Source organism: Herpailurus yagouaroundi, unplaced genomic scaffold, assembly GCF_014898765.1.
Source record: "Herpailurus yagouaroundi ecotype Mexico unplaced genomic scaffold, PumYag 28, whole genome shotgun sequence".
Classification (NCBI taxonomy): Eukaryota; Metazoa; Chordata; class Mammalia; order Carnivora; family Felidae; genus Herpailurus; species Herpailurus yagouaroundi.
Window position 1 is genome coordinate 42,009,564 of NW_024412376.1, and position 21,598 is coordinate 42,031,161.

General features: G+C 36.8%; 1 protein-coding gene across 1 annotated transcript in view; it reads right to left on the reverse strand.

Annotated features, from left to right (window-relative positions):
* EDNRA (endothelin receptor type A) overlaps positions 1-21,598 on the reverse strand; it is a 61,200-nt gene that overhangs the window by 18,172 nt on the left and 21,430 nt on the right. The window contains exon 3 of the mRNA XM_040472836.1: positions 9,612-9,739. Coding sequence (XP_040328770.1) covers positions 9,612-9,739 — 128 coding nt within the window. The remainder of the gene's footprint in view (positions 1-9,611; positions 9,740-21,598) is intronic.

A 21,598-nucleotide genomic window follows, 5' to 3' on the forward strand; every position in this document is an offset into this window, starting at 1 on the left:
ACCCCCCATCAACCCTCAGTTTGTTCTCAGTTTTTAAGAGTCTCTCTTGCTTTGGTTCTCTCCCACTCTAACCTCTTTTTTTTTTTTTTTTCCTTCCCCTCCCCCATGGGTTTCTGTTAAGTTTCTCAGGATCCACATAAGAGTGAAAACATATGGTATCTGTCTTTCTCTGTAGGGCTTATTTCACTTAGCATCACACTCTCCAGCTCCATCCACGTTGCTACAAAGGGCCATATTTCATTCTTTCTCATTGCCATGTAGTACTTCATTGTGTATATAAACCACAATTTCTTTATCCATTCATCAGTTGATGGACATTTAAGCTTTTTCCACATTTTGGCTATTGTTGAGAGTGCTGCTATAAACATTGGAGTACAAGTGCCCCTATGCATCAGTACTCCTGTATCCCTTGGGTAAATTCCTAGCAGTGCTACTGCTGGGTCATAGGGTAGGTCTATTTTTAATATTTTGAGGAACCTCCACACTGTTTTCCAGAGTGGCTGCACCAGTTTGCATTCCCACCAACAGTGCAAGAGGGTTCCCGTTTCTCCACATCCTCTCCAGCATCTATAGTCTCCTCAGCAGGAAGAATTCTAAAGAGAAACCAGGCATGGTAGATTAAAATATAGCAGTGAGTACTTTCATACTTCTTCGGCAGAGTCTTTCAGTTGGGCTGGCCTGTGACTGCTTGGACTGACTGAGTAGAGCTGGAAGGATGCTTTGTGGGTTTCAGGCCTGGCTTCCGAGCAGAGCAGCGACTCCACCCTGAAGCCCTGGGCCTGTCTCAGAGAATGTAAGAGGTGCTAGACTACATGAGAGGGAGTTAGGCTCAGACTTCCATTTGTTCTTGCCAAAGGGCTAGTCATGTATCTTGGACCCAAGAGACAAGCTGAGCCACGAGATGAAATCTACCAGGAGACCCCAGTCAAAGTGACAAGTTGCATAAGAATTGCCCAAATTCCTACCCCACCATATGGTGAGGTAATAATAAAATGGTGGTTGTTTTAAGCTGCTAAGTTTTGTTAGGTAGGTTAGGTAGGTTTTGTTAGGTAGGTTGTTATCAAAGAAAAATAATCTGGATTGCTTGGGTGGCTCAGTCGGTTAAGCGTCTGACTTCAGCTCAGGTCATGATCTCACAGTCTGTGAGTTCGAGCCGCATGTCAAGCTGTGTGCCAACAGCTCAGAGCCTGGAGCCTGCTTCAGATTCTGTGTCTCCCTCTCTCTCTCTGCCCCTCCCCTGTTGGTGCTCTGTCTCTCTCTCTCAAAAATAAAAACAAAACAAAACAAAAAAAGAAAAATAAGCTAGCAAAATTATCCAGTCACTTGATCTTATCAATAGAATTAAGATAAAAGGACAAATAACTATGTGCAATGGGGAACAGACCCCCAAATATAGAGCCAAATGCTCTATAGTCAGCATTTGGCTTTGTCTGTGTCTTGTCCCTGGGTTCCCTCTTCTGGCTCTTCTTACATGTCTTCCCTATTGTCATGCAGCAAAGGACAATCAGAACAGCAGAAGAATAAGGAGAAACCAAGTCCAAGGTCTAAATAAAACCGGTTTTCCAGAAAACCACTTTCATGTTTTGACTTAGGACAAACCTTTGGGAACATCATAGAGACCACTGAGCAATTATGTAAAATGCTGGGATGAAGAACTGACATTGGCTTTTGAGTTTGAGGCTTATGAAACAAAACTGCCTTATCACTAGGTCTCTGCAACTTTTCCAGGTATCTAATTATACATCACTCCTGGAGCCGTTGTTAAAAGAGTTTTACCTTTTTACAATCTCCTTCCACAGGCAATTTTTAACTACAAGTTGGATCTGTACCCAGACCCTTTTACTGGTCTGACCCTGTCATCTTCCACTTTAAACAAGACAGTTAACTTTACAAAGAACAGCATTGAATCCCTCATCCCTTCCCTGCCCCCTCTTTTTTCCCCTCAAACAAACTCAAAGTAACATCTGAAATTTGTCACTTATGGCATACAAAAACACCTATTTTAATTGTTGGTAATGGCTGGTGTTATGAGTACACTACCTTAGCATTAAAAAAAAAATGTTCACTGATAAATCTGAAGAGGGGTCAAAGTTGTTTCTAAATTTCCTCAGTCTTTCTCTGAAATTCTGGTTTTATTTTTCTTAAGTGACTAAGGATGCAAAGTAAAAATCAGTAAGAGCTAGATTTGAAGAGGAATTAGTGAACAGGTAGAGCTGAGACAGGTCCATAGTTGATATTAACCATGAAGGCTCATCCTTTCTGGGGCAAGTTATGGGCTTCTTCTTACTCTCTTGTTTATCCTCTGCAGATTGAAAGCTGATAGTGAGAAAGGTAGATTTTTTTCTTCCATCTTTCAGTTTTCTGTATTCATTGAATAATCGATTAAAGTAATAAATCGTACAGGGGCTGCTGGGTAACCTCAGTCAGTTAAGGATCTGACTCTTGATTTTTGGCTCAGGTCATGATCTCTTAGTTTGTGGGATAAAGCCCAGTGTTGGGCTCTGTGGAGCCTAGTTGGGATTCTCTCTCTCCCTCTCTCTCTCTTCCCCTCCCCTACTCGCACGCCTGCTGTCTCTCTCAAAATAAATAAACATTTTTTAAAAAAGAAATTGTACAGAGGGAAACAAAAATAATATAAAAACAGGGATGGGGACAAAACAGAAGAGACTCATAAATATGGAGAACAAACTGAGGGTTGCTCGAGGTATTGTGGGCATGGGGGATTGGCTAAATGGGTAAGGGGCATTCAGGAATCTACTCCTGAAATCATTGTTTCACCATACGCTAACTAATTTGGATGTAAATTAAAAAAAATAATAAAATAAAATAAATAAATTGATTTATTTTTACTAATTATAGTTAAGATGACACCTCATTGTTGCTCTAATTCACAAAATTTGAAATTCTTCTGGAAGCTTAACTTTTGAATAACATTTGATATAGTTCTTCTTACATAACCATACATTCATATTCTTTAACCATGCTTCCACTAGAAAGTAGCTGTTGCCTTTATTAACCAATATCTCTCTTGCGTACATATTTTTGGGCTAAAATTTCTGTTCATAAACATCAGTTACAAGTATCTTTCTCATCCAGTTGTTTTCATTTTATTATTCATTGTTGTGGGAAAACATTTCCTTTCTTACTGTATCTGTAAATTATAGATTATTAAATCTGTAAATCAACTTGTGAAATACGTTCTTTATTATATTGTCTTCCCAAAGAAGAAAAAAAAAGAAATTGTACAGAACTTGAATATGTTGTTCTTCTCATCATTTTTTATTTAAAATATATTTAGAAAAGAATGGGAACTCTTCCTGAGCCATAAATTTGATTCAGTTCATAAGAGGAAAGCAGGGATTCCCAAACTGTAAATTGTTTTGTAATAGATTCCAATTTCCCTCTTTTTACTTCTTGTTTTATTTTTATTTTCTTAAAGAAGGATTTTTTTTTTATTTTTAGTAGAATATAATGCAACCAAATCGAGACTCAAAGCAAATAGTATCTTATCTTCTGGAATTAAGTGCGAATGATTCATTCTCTAGTGTGAAAGCTTTTGAAATAGAAATGTCAAAAGAGATTCCCTATATTCAGATCCCAAAACTTAGAGTCAGTACCAAATGAAATGTAAAAATAATAAAGAAAGGACCCAGGGAACAAAGCATTTATTACCAAGGAAAATCTCCTAGGTTAAGGCAGATTTTTGTGGGAGTGGAATTTTAAATGGTTCATGATCTTGATTTGAAACTGAGCCCAAGTCTTAATGAAATAGATGCCTGATGTCATTTTTTTTTCTTTTTTTAACCAAGAACATTTTATTTGATATACAACTGATCATTTGTGATGGAACATTTATTTCAGTTTTCTCCATGCCTGAGATGGGAGTGGGGAGGAAGTGGTAAGGTGAGGTGATCCCACACCTTCTCCTCCCCCCGTCCACCCCCTTCAGAGGTAGAGTTTCTATTGGGGAGAACGAAGCTGTGCAAAATGGTTCCCTGAGATTCCCTCAAGGAAGAAAGAGAGGGCAGAACAATGTGAACTTGGGAAGGAAGGCAGGGTTTTGAAGATTTAGGTGATTTAGGAATCCCATAGCCTAAATACCTTCATCAAATATTTCATTCTCTCATGTCTCCGGGTTGCCATCTTCACAAGCGTGAAGACTCCTAAGGGACAGCAGCCAGTCCTTATTCATCATGTCTGTCCATCACCTCATTCCTGCCTGAGCCCCTGCTGAACTAAATTATGAATTATGCTTCTCAATCTAGGATAATTTATTATACAATATGTCACTAGGGGATAAGTACCTTACAATATTTTCATCAACAAAAAACTGATGACATAGACTTACATAAAATATAAAAGGGACCACTAAACCATGCCACATAACACTATTCAGAAAAAGACTCTAAATTTTGTAACAAGGAAATAAATCACAAGGATGACAGTGAAACATTTATTTATTTCTACGGAGGTATAATTGACATAAAACATTATATTAGTTTCAGGTATGCAACATAATGATGCAATATTTGTATAAATTGTGAAATGATCACCACAATAAGTCTAATTAACATCTATCGCCACACACAGTTATAGGATTGTGTGTGTGTATGATGAGGACTTTTGAGATTTTCTCCCTTAGCAAAGTCCAAATATGCATCACAGTATTAACTACAGTCATCATGCTGTACATCACATCCCCATGACTTATTTCTTTTATAACTGGAAGTTATGAAATAATTTGGACCCTCTGCACCCATTTCACCCTCACCCCTACTGCCCATTGGCAATCACCAATTTGTTCTCTGTATCTCTAAGCTCATTTTTTTCTGTTTTGCTGGTTTTGTTTTTTAGATTCCATATATATATGAGATCATAAGTATTTGTCTTTCTGTCTCACTTTTTTCACTTAGCATAATGCCCTCAAAGTCCACCCATGTTGTCACAAATGGCAAGATCCATCCTTTTTTATGGCTGACTAATATTCCATTGTTTATATATACCACATCTTTATCCATTCATCCATGGATAGACACTTGAATCGTTTCCACATCTTGGCTATTGTGAATAGCGCTGCAATAAAATAGGGGTGCATGTATCTTTTCAAATTAGTGTTTTCATTTTCTTTGGATAAATACTCAGAACTGGAATAGCTAGATCATACAGTAATTCTGTTTTTAGTTTTTTGAGGAATTTCAATTTTGTTTTCCAGAGGGGCTGCACCAATTTACATTCCCACCAACAGTGCAAAAGCGTTCCTTTTTCTCTGCAGTCTCACCAACACTTACTGTTTCTTGTCTTTTTGACACTAGTCCTTCTGGTAGGTGTGAGGTGATAGCTCATTGTGGTTTTGATTTGCATTTCGCTGATGATTAGTTCTTTCCTCTCTTTGGGCTTCTTCTTTTATTAATGCTTATCAGGGGATTATACTTAGATATCTCAAACATTTTTATTATTTATAGGAAACAAGAATTCTCCTTGTCTTCATTTTATTTCTCATTCTTTTTTGTAATATGCTAATCTTATCTAGCTTTGGCTTTTAGTTAGATGTTTCCTCAGAGGTGTAGTTTTCTTTTACGATGCTAAATTCCTCTTTCCTAACACTCATTATCATCCTGGTTTTTAAAGCCTTTGAGACAAAGTTTAATTTTGAGATAAAATGCTATTTTTCCCAAATATGATGGTGTTTTTGTAAAGGCAACAATAGGGATGGAAGAGGCTCTGGGCTGGGTATATACATGTGTTTCTCCATGTATACAAACTTCTGTGTTCATGTTTATGTGCCCATATGTGCTTGTGTTTTAGAGCTGCCTGCCCATAGAAAATTAGTCTTGATATAGAACACCAGTCATAGGAATGAGCTGCATAAATGAGAAAAAATAAAATGCATAAAATGGCATAGAATAAATAAGGAAAATGGGTAATAGGTAATAGAAGTAAATAAACTTTCAGATTTTTTTCCTACTCATAGAAGAACATTACAAAAACCTATCCCCCATCCCTAGATATAACTACTAATAATATTTATCATGTTTCCTTTAAGGAATTTTATATTCATATACCTGTACATGTCAATTATATATGACCTCCTTTCCATTGGCCTAACATGGAACAATAAGATTCCTGTATTTTGCTGTAAATAATATTGTAAAGAAAATTTTTGTGCATGAATTCTCTGTTTGGAATGTTTTCTCAGAATCAATCCTAAAAATTGTAATTACCAGGTCAGAAGGCAAAAGTGTATACAGGATTTTTATCTTCCTGAAGGGCTGTTTATTTTATTTTATTTTTTTAATGTTTATTTATTTTTGAGAGAGAGAGAGAGAGAGAGAGAGACAGAGCATGAGCAGGGGAGGGGCAGAGAGAGAGAGAGAGAGAGAGAGAGAGAGAGAGAGGGAGACACAAAATCTAAAACAGGCTCCAGGCTCTAAGCTGTCAGCACAGAGCCCGACATGGGGCTCAAACCCACGAACCATGAGATCATGACCTGAGTCCAAGTTGGACACCCAACCAACTAAGCCACCCAGGTGCCCCCCTGAAGGGGTGTTTAAATCTCTACTCCCACCAGATATTAAGAAACATGTTCTTAATTAGAATTTCTTTGATTACATGAACATTATTCATATGCTAATTAATCATTCAAACTTCTTCATTGGTATTTTTATATTTGTGCTCTTTTTATATGGAAGTCTTATGATTTTAATGACTATCTGTATGGCCTCTTTAATTACCAAGAATATTAACATGTTGTAGCTTTTGCTACAAGTATTTGCTGCAAATATTTCCCCCAGCTTATTGCTATATTTGTTTTTTAAATTTATGAATGTTTGATATTCATATTTTCAAACTTTATCTCCTGAAATCCTTTTAATAATTATATTCAGAATTTATGCCATCTTTTTTAAGTTCCAAAGCCCTCCTTTTCCAGTGATCAAAAAGATATTAGTCTATTTTCTTCTATATGGCTTGAGTTTTTACATGCTGAAGCATAGTGGTAAAAAGGCAGACCACTTATATTTGATTACTGCCTCCAACATTTGGTAGCCAAATGGCCTTCGTTAACCTCTTTCAACCTCAGACTCCTCACCTATAAAATGAGGATAATTACAGTACTATCACAAGGTGGTGTTGTAAGGATTAAGTAAACTAATTTCTGTATTTTTAGCAGGGCCCAGTACATACTAGTACTCAACAAGTGGTAATTATTATAAATATTATTATTGACATACAATAACAAGATAAGACTTTAACATGCTTTTTCCCTCAGATGACTAAATAGCACTGTTTATTGATGATCTTTCCTTTCTCCATTACAAAAGTGATTTCGGCCTGTATTATGTTCTCATACACTGTAACACCTGTTTCTGGCTTTCCCATTTATTTCTCAGTATATTTATATACACGTGCCACACTGCTTTAAATACTGTAGCTTTATAACATTTAACACTATTATATAGGAAGAGTATGTACGTAGGAAACATAATTGTTTTTTAAACTATCATGATTATTTTCTTATATCTTTGCCCCATGTGGATTTTAGAGTTATATTATAATTAAAAATTTAATTGAATATTGTAATAAGACTATATAGCTATATCTCTAAATGTACAACTTGGCAAATACAAGAAAAATCTTACATTAGTCATGTCACATATACAATTTAAATGCTTTAATTTTTAGAAAGTACGACACTTTGGATATAAGAGGAAAATGATGTTAGTGGAATGCTAGGGTAGGAGCAGCAGAGTGAGAATTCATTAGTGAATAAAATCCAGATTATAAATGCTTACTCAACTTTTTAGGAGATGGCCACAAGTAACACAGTCTATTATTTAGTCAGGTGGAAGTGATACAGTGGCCACCTGCACCGTGTAAATGTTTTAATACTGCAGCCCTTAATGTCTGATATGATGCAGAAGAAAACTACATAGACCTCAGGTTTTCTTAGAAATTACTGAGAATCCTACTAATAAGGGAGAAGTGATCTCTGATCTTTGTGTTTACCATTGCTGTAGCAGCATTTTTGTCAAACACATCACTATGTTTTAAACTACTAAAAGAATTTTTTGTGTTTTAATTTCAGCATTACATTTTTTTGCAAGACATTTATATTTATTTATTTATTTATTTAATTTTAATATTTATTTATTTTAGACAGACAGAGCACAAGCAGGGGAGGGTCAGAGAGAGAGAGAGAGGGAGACACAGAATCCAAAGCAGGCTCCAGGCTCTGAGCTATCAGCGCAGAGCCCCACATGGGGCTCGAACCCATGAACTGCGAGATCATGACCTGAGCAGAAGTTGGACGCTTAACCGACTGAGCCACCCAGGCACCCCGCAATACATTTATTTTTAATAACACTACTAAACATTTTGGTTTGTGTTTCACAGTTATTACAGGCTTAAATTTATAATAAGAATACCATTATAATTTTCAACTCCTAATGGAACGAGTATTTTTTATGTTTTATCAATAACAATTTGGTCCCCGAAATTAATTGCAAATGACAAATAACAGGATATCTGTAAAAACTTAAATGTTCTTTAATAAAGTGAGTCTTTTATGTCTATAATGATGGGACTCAGGTGCTCTGATAGAATTATTACCAGAGTGTGAGACAGAAAAAATAGAAACCTCTTCTAAATTAAATAGGTCATTAAAGAACATTTGCATAGGATAATATTCAATATAAAAGGACTCCATAGAATGTATTATAAAGTTCCTAACATCACTTTTTATAGATCCTGCTATGAAAATTAGACGGTAAAGAAAATCCCATCTAGAAGTACTCCTTTAGAGAAGTCTTAACATCCATGTTTGAGGAGAATTCCAGAAAGATATACTTGATGGGTTTTTCAGAATCTGATCAAGGGGTGCTTCTGTTGTTGCCCTTTTTAAAAAAATTATGAAACATTCCAGGGGCACCTGGGTGGCTCATTCGGTTAGGTGTCTGACTTCGACTCATGTCATGATCTCACGTGGGTTCGAGCCCCACATTAGGCTCTGTGCTGACAGCTCAGAGCCTGGAGCCTGCTTCAGATTCTGTGTCCCCTCTCTCTCTGCCCCACCCCTGCTTGTGCTCTGTCTCTCTCTGTCTTTCAAAAATGAATAAACATTAAAAAATAACATTAAAAAATTATGAAACATTTCAGGCATTCAAAGAAACACAGAAGAAGAATAAAACAGTATTATGTACTCACCACTCAGCTCAAGTAATTAAGCATTATAAATATAATCGAATGGTATCTTCTTTTTTCTAATGAGAAATCTACCATTGAAAATATAGGATTTGCATGTCCAAAAATCTCCTTTTCCAAAGTTCCTTCCATCTAATATGTTCATTTTTCCTTTGTTGCCATAGGGTACCAAATAGCTATAACTGGCAAAATGCTCTAAATACAAATCCCCTGCACTAAAGATGGCTAATAACCAGCAAATGTGTAAAGCAATTCTCAACAGTAGGGCAAGATTGTTGATATTTTAATTCACTTTAATTATTGATATTTTAATTAACAACTGTCCTGGCCACCAACTCTCAAGGCTTTTTGTCTTCTTTTTGAGAAAATGTTTTTCTAAATGTAACAAGAGTAGAGGGCAAGAACCACATTACCTGTCAACACTGAGAGCGCAGAGATTGAGGACGGTGATCCCCACCGAGGACTTCTGCAAAAAGGGGAACAGCTTGCAAAGAAATACGCCAAAGTCATTGTGATCAAAAGGCCAGCGCCCAGCCAGCAGCTGAAAAAAGGAGACACCACGGTAAGAAATGACAGAGCTGGCATGGAATACATGGACACTTACATATCTAATGATCTTCCAAACGTCTAAATTTCATTATTCATTATGCTTTCCAGTTAGCATGGCAGCGATAGAGTATTATTATAATTAAAAAAAATATTTTAAAGCCGTAGCATTTTTTTAATCTGGGAAAATGTTGAGAATGATAAATACAATAATAGAAGAGATGAACCTTTGATCTTATGTGAAGTAGTCATACTGCCTACTTTTCAAAGAGTAGCAAAAGGTTAGGGTTTGGGTGACAGCTTGAATGAGAAGCAGGCAGTCATTTCTTACCTATTTTTATTAAACCGTGAGTAAAGCTTGTTTTCAAGTAGCAGCGCTGGAAGATTATGTTATCTCCAGACAAGCAGCAAAGGCTCTGAATGAGAGGTTATGGAGAATCCTGGGAGAAGGAAGTGGTTTAGGATGCACTGACTTGTTAGCTGGTTAACACCCTAAAGTCATTTTGAATTTAGCTTACAGGGCTGATTCTGTTTCACTAAGTGTGTCACATGTGGCCTTTCTTTATTTAGGCTTAAACTTCCCTTTATCATATGGAGAAAGGTGGTTACTGTGATCTGTTTGTGGCATTTGCAGGCAAATCTATTCTATGTTGACAATTTAAAACCTTTGTTGGAAGGAAAGGATGGATACCCTCTAGTGGCTGCGGTAAGTAGCAATAATATAAAGTCCCCTGTGAGTTGCTGATATTTATCTAATTAGGCATTATACCCAAAGCATGGGCTTGAATAATAGCTCAGCTACCTAAAAGGGAAGTCCCTGCTGAATACTTGATGTCTTTTCAAGAGTAAAAATGGTATTGATTTCCCTTCTAATTTTTGCTTAGTAACTCAGAATTGAAACCTACTCCACTCATTAGGAAACACTATCCTACTAACTTGATAAATGGGGCTTTTTTCTCTTTTTTTTTGCAAAGTACTTATTGCCTTAGTAACTCTGAGTTGAGCTTTGAATTTCTGTTCTGTCATTTCTAAAAGACTATGTAAGGCTTAATTTCATGGTCAATGTGGCCATTAACATGATACTCATTTTGAATTTAGTAATATAGGGCACTCTAAAATCTTCTTCCTCTTCTTCTTCTTCTTCTTCTTCTTCTTCTTCTTCTTCTTCTTTTTCTTCTTCAAGAGCACATGCACGCAAGCATGAGTGCGGGGGAGGGGCAGGGGGAGAGAGAGAATCGCAAGCAGGCTCCACACTCAGCACAGAGCCAGACACAGAGCATGATCTCCCGACCCTGGGATCATGACCTGAGTTGAAAGTGACAGTAGGACACTCAACAGACTGAGCCACCGAAGCACCCCTAAAATCCTATTTTTATGGCTAAGACCTTGTATGACTTATTCCAGAAATTCTCTCTTAAACACTTAAAACACATTTCCTTTTCTTTTGAATAGTTTGCTGAAAGGACCTTGTCCTTAATCCAACTTTGTCTCTCATCTCTTTTTCCTTGCATTCTGATCAGTCTTGGTGGGTGTCTTCTTAGAATTTCCACATACACTTTTTGTCCAAGAACAATTGATGGGCTCTTCACAGAAACATTGCCCTAAACTCTGACAGTTTTCATGAAGCTAACAAATATTATACCATTGCTGACTGCTGGTTAATGCTGATGCAAGACACAAAACACTATTTCTGAGATGACTCTTCCCCTATAAAGAAAAGAAAACCTGAAAACTACTTTTTATAGAGTTTAGTATTTTGTCCTACAAGTGTAATTCTCCACTGAAGTATTACAGAGATGTAAATGAAATGTGTAGGGATTGTTATAGGATATGCTTTGGAGTAATTTAGCTGTTACAGTTGGTTCATTTCAGAAACAGAGGATCCTGAAATCCACATAGATGGATTTCCCAATTCACACATCCAATAATCAGAGAAAAGGATGTTTCTTGCTTAACAAGGGAGACTCTGAGGTCCTGTGAGGGAATAAATGACAAGTGCTAAGAAAAATGATTCAGAAAAAAACACAACTGAGCATGTATTCTTTCTGGCCCTTGAGTTTTTTCCTTTTTCATGCTTGCCAGATGGGGGTAGATACAGAGGAAGGACTGAAGGGAAAGATACTATAGAATTGGTGGGCACCAAAGAGATCATAGAATTGTCTTTCTTTGACATAAGGAGATGCTTTGTTATGTATGTTGTTATCTTTTCTTTTCTCCTGGAGTGGACCTTGATTCTTCTTGGGAATTAAAGACAAAGGGAAATGAAAGAAATCATTGGAGGAAATTTCCGGACAATCACAAGGAGACTTCTAAAACCTATATCCACTTCATTCTGAAAGAATGTATGGAAAGTAACTGTCCTAATGTAGCCAGGGGAAATTAGACTGCCTGCGGCAACTTCTTCCTTTTCTGATTAAAGGTGGCTTCCTCAAAGAGGCCCCCATTAACTACCCGGTCTCAAACAGGTTCTGCTTATTAATCTCTTTCTTCATGGAACTAGTGTGGGGGTAATTTTACATTCCAAGTCTCAGCTCACTCTGTTTTAGCAATAAAGCATATACAAAAAAAGAAAAAAAAAAGAGGGAATCAAAGAGGCATAGAGTGTAGCTCACCTATTTTTCTCTTATTTAGAAGAGATATTTTGGAACTTCTGAAAGACTGCTGGGAATGCATCCTTTCTGTTATTTACTAGCATTTAAAATTAAAAACACAAGATTTAAAATGGTAAAAAGCTGTATAAAAACATGTAATGAAAAGCATGTCTCCCTTAAAATCAAGGCCGCTAAAATCCCTGCCCAAAGGCATCCATTGTTAATTATTAAGTGTGTTTTCTTCCAGAAAACTTCCTATGCCCTTAAAAAAAAAAGTGGGAACATATGGAAATAATACCTTTTAACATTCTTTTATGATCTTTTTTGCCTACTTTTTTGGTAAGCAGTTCTATTGTCTAATTAAAAGGTTTGGATTTTTAAAAGCATATCCATGAAAGAATTTAGACTAGGATAGGAAAAGATAGGCAACTGTATAAGATAAATCTTATAGAGCAAAAGAACTGGTTGATTTCATTAATGTTAACAAGCTACTATCACTTCATTGAAAGAAAAACCAAACTAGTCTGACAAAGAGACAAATTAGATTGGTTCAAGGGTTAACTGGGCACCTTGGGGCAGTCATAGCTTATTTTTGCCATATAAGGGCCTATGCTATTATGTAGCCCTCATATTTATAACTTCCAAGGACATCACACAGGTCCTAGCACATAGTAGGTGTTGAATGAATTAATAATCCCAACTCATTAACTGAAGCCAATATTTTCATATTTTTAAATTACTACCACTTTTGCCCTGAAAATACATCCATCTTGTAATTTACTTTCTACTTAAAAGTTGTTTATCAGCATCCCAGTGTAGTATTTCCATTCCTCACGTTGAAAGAAACCACACACCTGTGAATGAGTCGTTTGAGGAAGTGGGAGAATACTGTTCTATTTAAGACTTCAGGTTAAACAGGAGCTGCCAGAAACTCTGTGCTTGGAGACCTCTCGGTCTGGGCTGTGATGAGACTATCCAGCCTGATAAGAGCCACAGAGCAGACACTTGAACATGATGTGCGTCCCATGGTCTAATCTCATTCTCAAGAGGATACAGAGGAACACCACAGAACAATCGCTGAAGGAGCAGAGGGCAATCTGCTGGGTATGGATTTTACTGAAGGATCCTTTCCTTGATTCTAGCCTGGGGGATTTTCTACAGTTGAAATATATGTTGTTAAAGTCCCTGATCATCACCTGAAAACTCAAATACCTCTAAAATGGCAGAAATGAATGTATACATTGAATATGAATGTATACGTATGTATGTGTGTGGTTGATTTGGATTATGTCAAAGTCAATATAAAATTGACAGGCTGCATTTTTAGCCCGTCAAAACCAGATTTACCTAAGGACTTGTACCACAAGGTATGCTCATAAGCACCCTGTTTGTAGAACGACTAGATCCAAAAGCAGGATCTCTGTCCACCACTATATTTAGTACAAAGCAATGTCTACTGTGTTGGGATGTTTTAGTTATGTGCAATGTACCTGTTTATGTCAGTTTTCTGGAACATAACAAACGGAAAGTAAGCAAAAATGTAAGAAGCCCATTGGTTGATGTGAAATTTATGCCCTAGAGCTCATGTACTTTACTTACAGGCAAACTGCTGGACTCTTCACTGCAGGTTGATTTATTCTTTCTTTATACTCAATGCTATAAAGTTTAGCTTTTATTGTTCCTTAGTCCACTGCACATCCAGAGCTCCTCACTACTGGGAACTCTCCAGAGTAATAGTTCTCAGTCTTGCCTGTACATTAGAATGATTTAGGGAGCTTTTAAGAATCCCAGTACCTGGGCCATGCCCCTAGACTAGTACTTCTCATCTTGAGGCAATTTGGCCCCGAGAGGACATTTGGCAATTTCTGGACATTTTTGGTAATTACAATTGTGTTGGAGGACAGAGGCTACTAACATCTAGCTGGTAGAGAATAGGCCTCCCCAGTGAATCATTATCCAGCACGCAATGCCTATAGTGCTGAGGTTGAAAACCATATTATAGACCAATAAGCCAGAATCATTGGGGTTGGGACACAAGCCTCAGTAGTTTTTAAAGCTCCCAGGTGATTCCAATGTACAGCCAAGTTTGAGAATCATTGCTTAGTGTAGTGGTTCTCAAGCTTTCAAAGCATCAGAATTACCTGGAGGGCTTGTTAAACCAGATTGCTGGGCTCTATTCCCAGAGCTTTTTGATTCAGTAGGTCTGAGATGAGGCCTGAGAATTTACATTTCTTTTTTTTATTATTTTATTTCTTTTATTTTTTTATTGAAGTACAGTTGATACCTAGCATTTGCATTGCTCATGAGTTTCTAGGTGATGCTGATAGTGTTGTTCCATCAACCAAACTTGGGGAACCACTGCTCTAGAAGCACAGTGATCAACAAAAACTGACAGCTGACAGCCAGATAGGGGAGAAGCAGAAATAGTTTATAACATAAACGTATGAAATTAAAAAGTCACAGTAGTTTAGGGACAGCATCCCACTGCCCCTTTACCCCAGTAGTCCCTAAAGGCTTCAGTACGTAAAAGTACAGTTCGGTACCAGGTGGCTTGACTGTTACGCAAGACCCTCATGTTGTAGCCTAATGTTTCAGACCTCATCAGCTTGGCGCTACCGAAAAAGGCTGTTTTTCCCCTAAATTCAACTTAGGTTGTGAACTCAGAGGACTCAGGTTCAAGTCCGAGATCTACCTGTTCCTGTGTGACCTTGGGTAAACCCCTGTAAGTCTCATTTCTGTATTTGTTAAATGGGATGGTTTGCATTCCTCCAACAATGATATGATGACCACCTCAGAGGCTCAATAAGAACAATACATGTGAAAGAATTCTGCAAACTGAATCTGCACTACATAAACATTAGTTACTTTGGACTGCTATAATTGGTAATCATACATGGAAATGTCCCATTTATGCACAACTTAATGAAAACAAGGATAACAGAAATGAATTTACCCCTCTTTATCTATTCCTGATGTTATCTCCTGCCATTTAATGCTATTATTTGGACATTACTTTTGTTATTGTCATGGCTTCTTAATAATGGGATAAATAAAACCGGTGGCACATTGTTCTGTGTGCTAATTTTCCTTCCAGCCCATCCGGTGCGGCTGAGGGATACTTTTCCTCCCTTCACACCACTCCACCCATTCTAGACAGGAGCAAGGGATTTATGAACACAGTCTATAGTAGTTGAAAATATCAAATTAAATATTCTCCTCTCCTCAACATGAATTATTGTAGTGTCACTTGGAATTGAATACGATGGACCAGGTACCAGTGTTGAAAACGTGAGGTCCTACGGTTTTCTTTCTTGCTGGGGGAGGGGCTGGGATGTAGAAGTTGAATAGTTGAATCTGTAGTAAACAAGAATATCTTCCAATAGCACAGACTGAGTTAATTATAATGCCTGTAATGCCCAGGAAAGGCCTTTAATGAAAACATGCTCTCTGTTGCAAATCTCTAATCAGATGCAATAAAATAAATCACTGCATGACTGAGCATGGAGTTTTCTTTTCCTTTATGTTTTAATTGCTTCAGGGTTGAGGCAGAGTTTTCATATAGATAAATGAAGGAAAATCCATGGCCTCTGCTCTATCCATACACATATTCCTTTGACAGGCTCCTCTTCCCTCCTGACCAGCCCCAAACTTGAAGTGTATGACAAATGCAGAGCATAGCAGCAACTCCATAAATGTTCTCAATTCTGGTGCTGGGTGCCCTCAGTGACCAAGGGGGATGGAGAAGCACTTCTAATTAAAGCAAGTGGCCTGGCAGAGCAGTTAAGAGCATGGGCCCTGAAGCTCTCCTTGGACTTAAGGCTCTGCTATGTTCCTGTGTGACGTTGACATGTTGATTAACTTCACTGCTTCTCAGTTCCTTCCTCTAGAAAATGAAGACAGTGATGGCAGCTACGTCAGGGGATTTCTGTGGGCAACGGAAGAGACGATCCATACAGAGGGATTAGCAGAAGTAAGTATCTGGAAATGTGAGATATTTGCACAGCCTATCATTATCAGTCTCTACGTTTTGTCCTGTTTTTCCACGAGAATGTGAAGGATCATCCAGGTCACCAGCTGCAGAGTGCTGGAAGATGACACAAGCTCAAAAGACCTCATTCTCAAGGAAATTATTACCTGGAAGATGAACAGACATAATAGTTCCTAAAGGAGCTGTAAGCAACGTTCTGTGGGAGCTCAACAGAAGGAGACAGTGGTATGGCACCATGGCAGAAAAAACAGGCTCTGGAACCCGAGCCTGGCATAATTTAGACAAGTTAACTGTGGCCTCAGAAAAAACTGGACATGAAAAGAGAATCTATGCCATATGGTGCATGTGAGTATGAAATGAACTAATCCACACAAAGCACTTAGAACAGGGCCTGGCCTGTCACAGATCATAAATGTTAGTTCCCATGAGAGACTGTTCCCACTATTCTGCACTTCCATGGGAAACATGGGATTGTTGCTACTCCTCGCTGTCTGTATCTTACACTGTTGAATATTCAGTGTTTCCATTTTTGCTGAAGTCATAACTTTTTTAGAATCTGAGATACATAGCTGTTAACAACAACCAGGTGGAGGAGGGTGGGGGCGGGGAAGAGAAAAAATACTTTTTGAAACCAGAGTTCCAAAGTCACGAAGGTTTTTCCTTAGAAGAAAGATGGTTCCCCCAAGACATGGGCTTCCTATCCTCAACAGCCTCAGTTACCTGGAAGTTGGAATGAAAAGAAATGTCTCTTTTGAATAACTCTGTTTGCTGTAAGGATACCAGTCTTCAGGGGCCTTGAGACTTCTACTCATTTTGCATGGGTAAAACCAAAGGATAATTATGGAGAATGATGGAGAAGAATTAAAATTCTTTAAAGGAGGAACATTAGAAGGACTCAATATCAAAATTACACACGTTAGTGCCAAATATATGTGCCAATACTTTAAGATTTAATTCATAACAGAGAGAAGATTTATGTTGGAAAAAATGATCCCTAGCTTTTCCTGACTGGAGAAAAGATTTCACACATGTGTTATGAGTGGAGACTTACATTTTCTTGTAACAAAGTGCAAGCATAGTTAATCATAGCCCATAAGTGCTCTGACCTGGACACAAAACAAGGCACAAAACCTAATGAAAATGTTTTATTATTTCTTTTCATCAGCAGTCTCTATGCAAGTACATGCCGGTACTTGTTTAAAAGAAAGCTGCAGGCAAAACCAAAGCAGAACAAAGCAAAACAAAACAAACTGGTAGAGATCTCCACATACAGATTTAGGGAGTAGTTACAAAAGACTTCTCAAGGATTGGTGATAAGTAGGAAAAAGGGAAAACCAATAGCATATTTGAAGGCATGCAGCTTATTTAATGATTTCATGTCATTCATGAGTTCTTCAAAATCTTAAGAACTGGAGTTAGTTCTTCATTGTCAAGTATGACATGTGGTCATAAGAAATTATCCTATGTGTAGACAGAAACAATGGCCCACCTAATGTACGGTATGCAGCATGAAGAAATGGTACTCTTGTGTCTTTGGGAGGAAAAAAGTTGATGCTGAAGCTGACATGTTACAGTACAAGAGGTTCAGGTGATTTTAAATATTTAATAACAGAAATTCATTAGACAATAAAACTTCAAGATTTCCAGTAGCTGACACATAAAGTGAAAGAGGAAGACATACCTAAGATGTCCAAATTACCAGTCATGTAATAATACTTCACATACAAATGACATGCACTTTAACAATTTGCCATTAAAGTTTTAGAAGCTTGGCTGTCTTCTGGGAAGTGCTACGTGTGGTATAGAGAGTATTAAAACCGTAAAAGTCATATTTAATGGGAAGAGAGAAGAATGGAACATCCTAAAGGGGAAGTTGGAAATCCTGACTTCCAGCTTCCGCCCTGTCAGAAATCTTTGGGCTTGCTTCCCTCCTCTGCTGAATAATCTAGTTCTGGTGCAACATTTCTTATCTCTAAATTCTCTGCCTGCTCAGAAATTGTGTGATTTTTTTTTTCACATCAAAACTCCATCTATAACTGGTTTCTCCAAAACTATTATCAACTCAATTTATCCCTAATCTTAGCTTAATCTTTCCCTTCATTTTACATAATTATTTTTTTTTCCAAATTCTCTTTTATTTTTCCAATCAGTGACTGTTTCAGTCCTTTTGCCTTTTTTTTTCCTACCCAGAAGGATTAAGGATGTCAAAACCTGTGGAATCCCATAGATTGAAGCATTGAGACTATTTACCTTGAATGAATCAACAATACTTTATTACTCTCTAGGGAAAAGCTAAAATATACAGTACACTTGTCAGTGAGCTATAAGCATCATATTTTAAATATAATCCTGACTATATATAAAATGCAGGAAAAAATAGTAGGCAAGTAGCTATTTTAAGCTTCCAGTCAAGGGTCTGTTATAAATAGTAGTATAAAATTAGGGCTTTTAAAAAAGTTTTGAAAATGAGTTTGATTATTATTTTGTCTTACTTATAGTTAGTTGGAAATGATATAACATTAGGTTGTGCTAGTCAAGACCAATAGATTATAAGCTAGTTTTTCTTCTAATCTTGATATTTGATATGTGCTGTATCTCTAGTGTAAGCATTTTGTTTATTTTTAGTGCTACCTAGAACAGAAAACATATAAATTTGGAATCTAATGTAATTAGCCTACAGTGACATCAAGATTCCTTTTCTTGATCTTCTTGATTACTTAAAGATGCTTATGCTTGTCTAAAGAATATTAACTGTCATGAAAACCAGCCATTTAATCAAATGCTATTTTAAAATTTTTCTCTTATTATTTTTAAAATTTAAATCCAGGTTGGTTAACATATAGAGTAATAATGATTTCAGGAATAGAATTTAGTGATTCATCACTTACATATTAACACCCAGTGCTCATCCCAACAAGTGCCCTCCTCAATGCCCATCACCCATTTAGCCCATTCCCCCACCCAACACCCTGCCAGCAACCTCAGTTTGTTCTCTGTATTTAAGAGCCTCTTATGTTTTGTTCCTCTTCTTGTTTTTATTTTTGCTTCCCTTCTCTTACGTTCATCTGTTTTGTATCTGAAATTCCATGTGTGAGTGAAATTACATGATATTTGTCTTTCTCTGAATGACTTATTTAGCTGGAACTTCAGTTCCATCCATGTTGTTGCAAATGCCAAGATTTCATTCTTTTTGATTGCCGAGTATTATATATATATATATATATACCACATCTTCTTTATCCATTCATCAGTTGATGGACATTTGGGCTCTTTCCATACTTTGGCTGTTGTTAATACTGCTGCTATAAACATTGGGGTGCATGTGCCCCTTTGAATCAGCACTCCTGTATCCTTTGGATAAATACCTAGTAGTGCAATTGCTGGGTTGTAAGGTAGTTCTATTTAATCAAATGTTATTAAGACAAGTTTGGTAAACAACATTATCTTAGATTTTTAAAGTTCTATAATTTCAGACTTAGGACAGGTACTTAGAGATCATCTATATCAGTGGTTCTTTTAAGTGTTGTCTGCAACTCCTGAGGATCCCTGAGAACCTTTGTACGATCAAGAGAACACTAGCAGGGGGCGCCTGGGTGGCTAGGTCGGTTAAGCGTCCGACTTCGGCTCAGGTCATGATCTCACGGTCCGTGGGTTCGAGCCCCGTGTCGGGCTCTGTGCTGACAGCTCAGAGCCTGGAGCCTGTTTCCGATTCTGTGTCTCCCTCTCTCTGTGACCCTCCTCCGTTCATGTTCTGTCTTTGTCTGTCTCAAAAATAAATAAACGTTAAAAAAAAAAATTAAAAAAAAAAAGAGAACACTAGCAGATTATTGCCTTTTGCCTTGTTGGTACAAAAGCAATGGTGGGGAAAGCTGCTGGTTCCCTTAGCACAAATAGAGACAGTGGCACCAAACTGTTTTAATAGTCATTGTATTTTTCACCATCACACACTAGCAACAAAAAAAATTGCTGCTGCAAGAGTAATGGTGAGGGGTTCAGTGGGGGCACAAGATACAAGAGCTATATACAAACACCAGTTGCATTTCAATATTCCAGCTCTGAAAAATCCAAAAATCCAAAAATGAAATTAAGAGACAACTTCATTCAAAGTAGTGTCAAAATTAGGAATACATTTTACAAAAGAAGTGTACGACATGTACTGAAAGCTACAAAATATTGGAGAAATCAAAAATCTAAAATACATGTTTATTGTATTTGATAATACAATATTGGAATTTGATAATCCCAATATTGATTGGAAGAATCAATATTGTGAAGATGGCAATTTTCTCCAAATTCATTTAAAAGGTCCATATAATCCCTATCTAAATTGAAGGAAGTGAAAAAGTTTATCTTAAAATTTATATAAAAATGTAAAGAATCTAGAAAAATTAAAACAATGTTGAAATGAAAGAACAAAGTAGGACTTACAATATGTGTTTAAAAACTTACTATAAACTATAGTTAATCAACACAGGATGGTACTGGCAAAACAATAGACACAGAAGTCATTGGAACAGAAAAGAAAGTCCAGAAATAAACTCTTAACATTGATCATCAACTGAGTTTTGACAAAGGTGCCAAGGCAATTCAATGACTAGAGGGTTTTCAAAAATGATGTTGGAACAATTGTATATGCCTGTGCAAAAAAATGAACTTAGATGCTTACCTCATACCCTACGCAAAAACTGTGATCAAAGATCTATATGTCAAAAGCTAATACTATAAAACTGTTAGAGAAAAACACTGGAGAATTTTTTTGGTGACCTTGGCTTAGGCAAAAATTTCGTAGATATGACACCAGAAGCGTGATCCATAAAAGTTTGATAAATTGTATTTAGTCAAAATTAAAAATTTTTGCTCCTCAAAAGACACCATTAAGAAAATGAAAAGAAAAGCCACAGAGAAAACTATTTGCAAATCATATATCTGATGAAGGACTTCTGTCTAGAATATATAAAAAAACTCCTACAATTAAAAAATATAAAGACTAACAAAAATTAAAAAGTATAAGAGATTTAAATAGACAGTTCACCAAAGTAGATATAAAAATAGAAAAGAACATGAAAATGAAAAATACTGAACATCTTTAGTCTATTCGGGAAACAGAAATTAAAACCACAATGAGAGACCACCATGCATCATTAGAATGGCTATAATTAAAAAGACCATAATAAGTGCTGGTGAGCATGTGGAGAAATTGGAACTGTCATGTAATGCTGATGGGACTGTAAACTGGTACAATCATTTTTTTATATTAATATGATCCAGCAATATT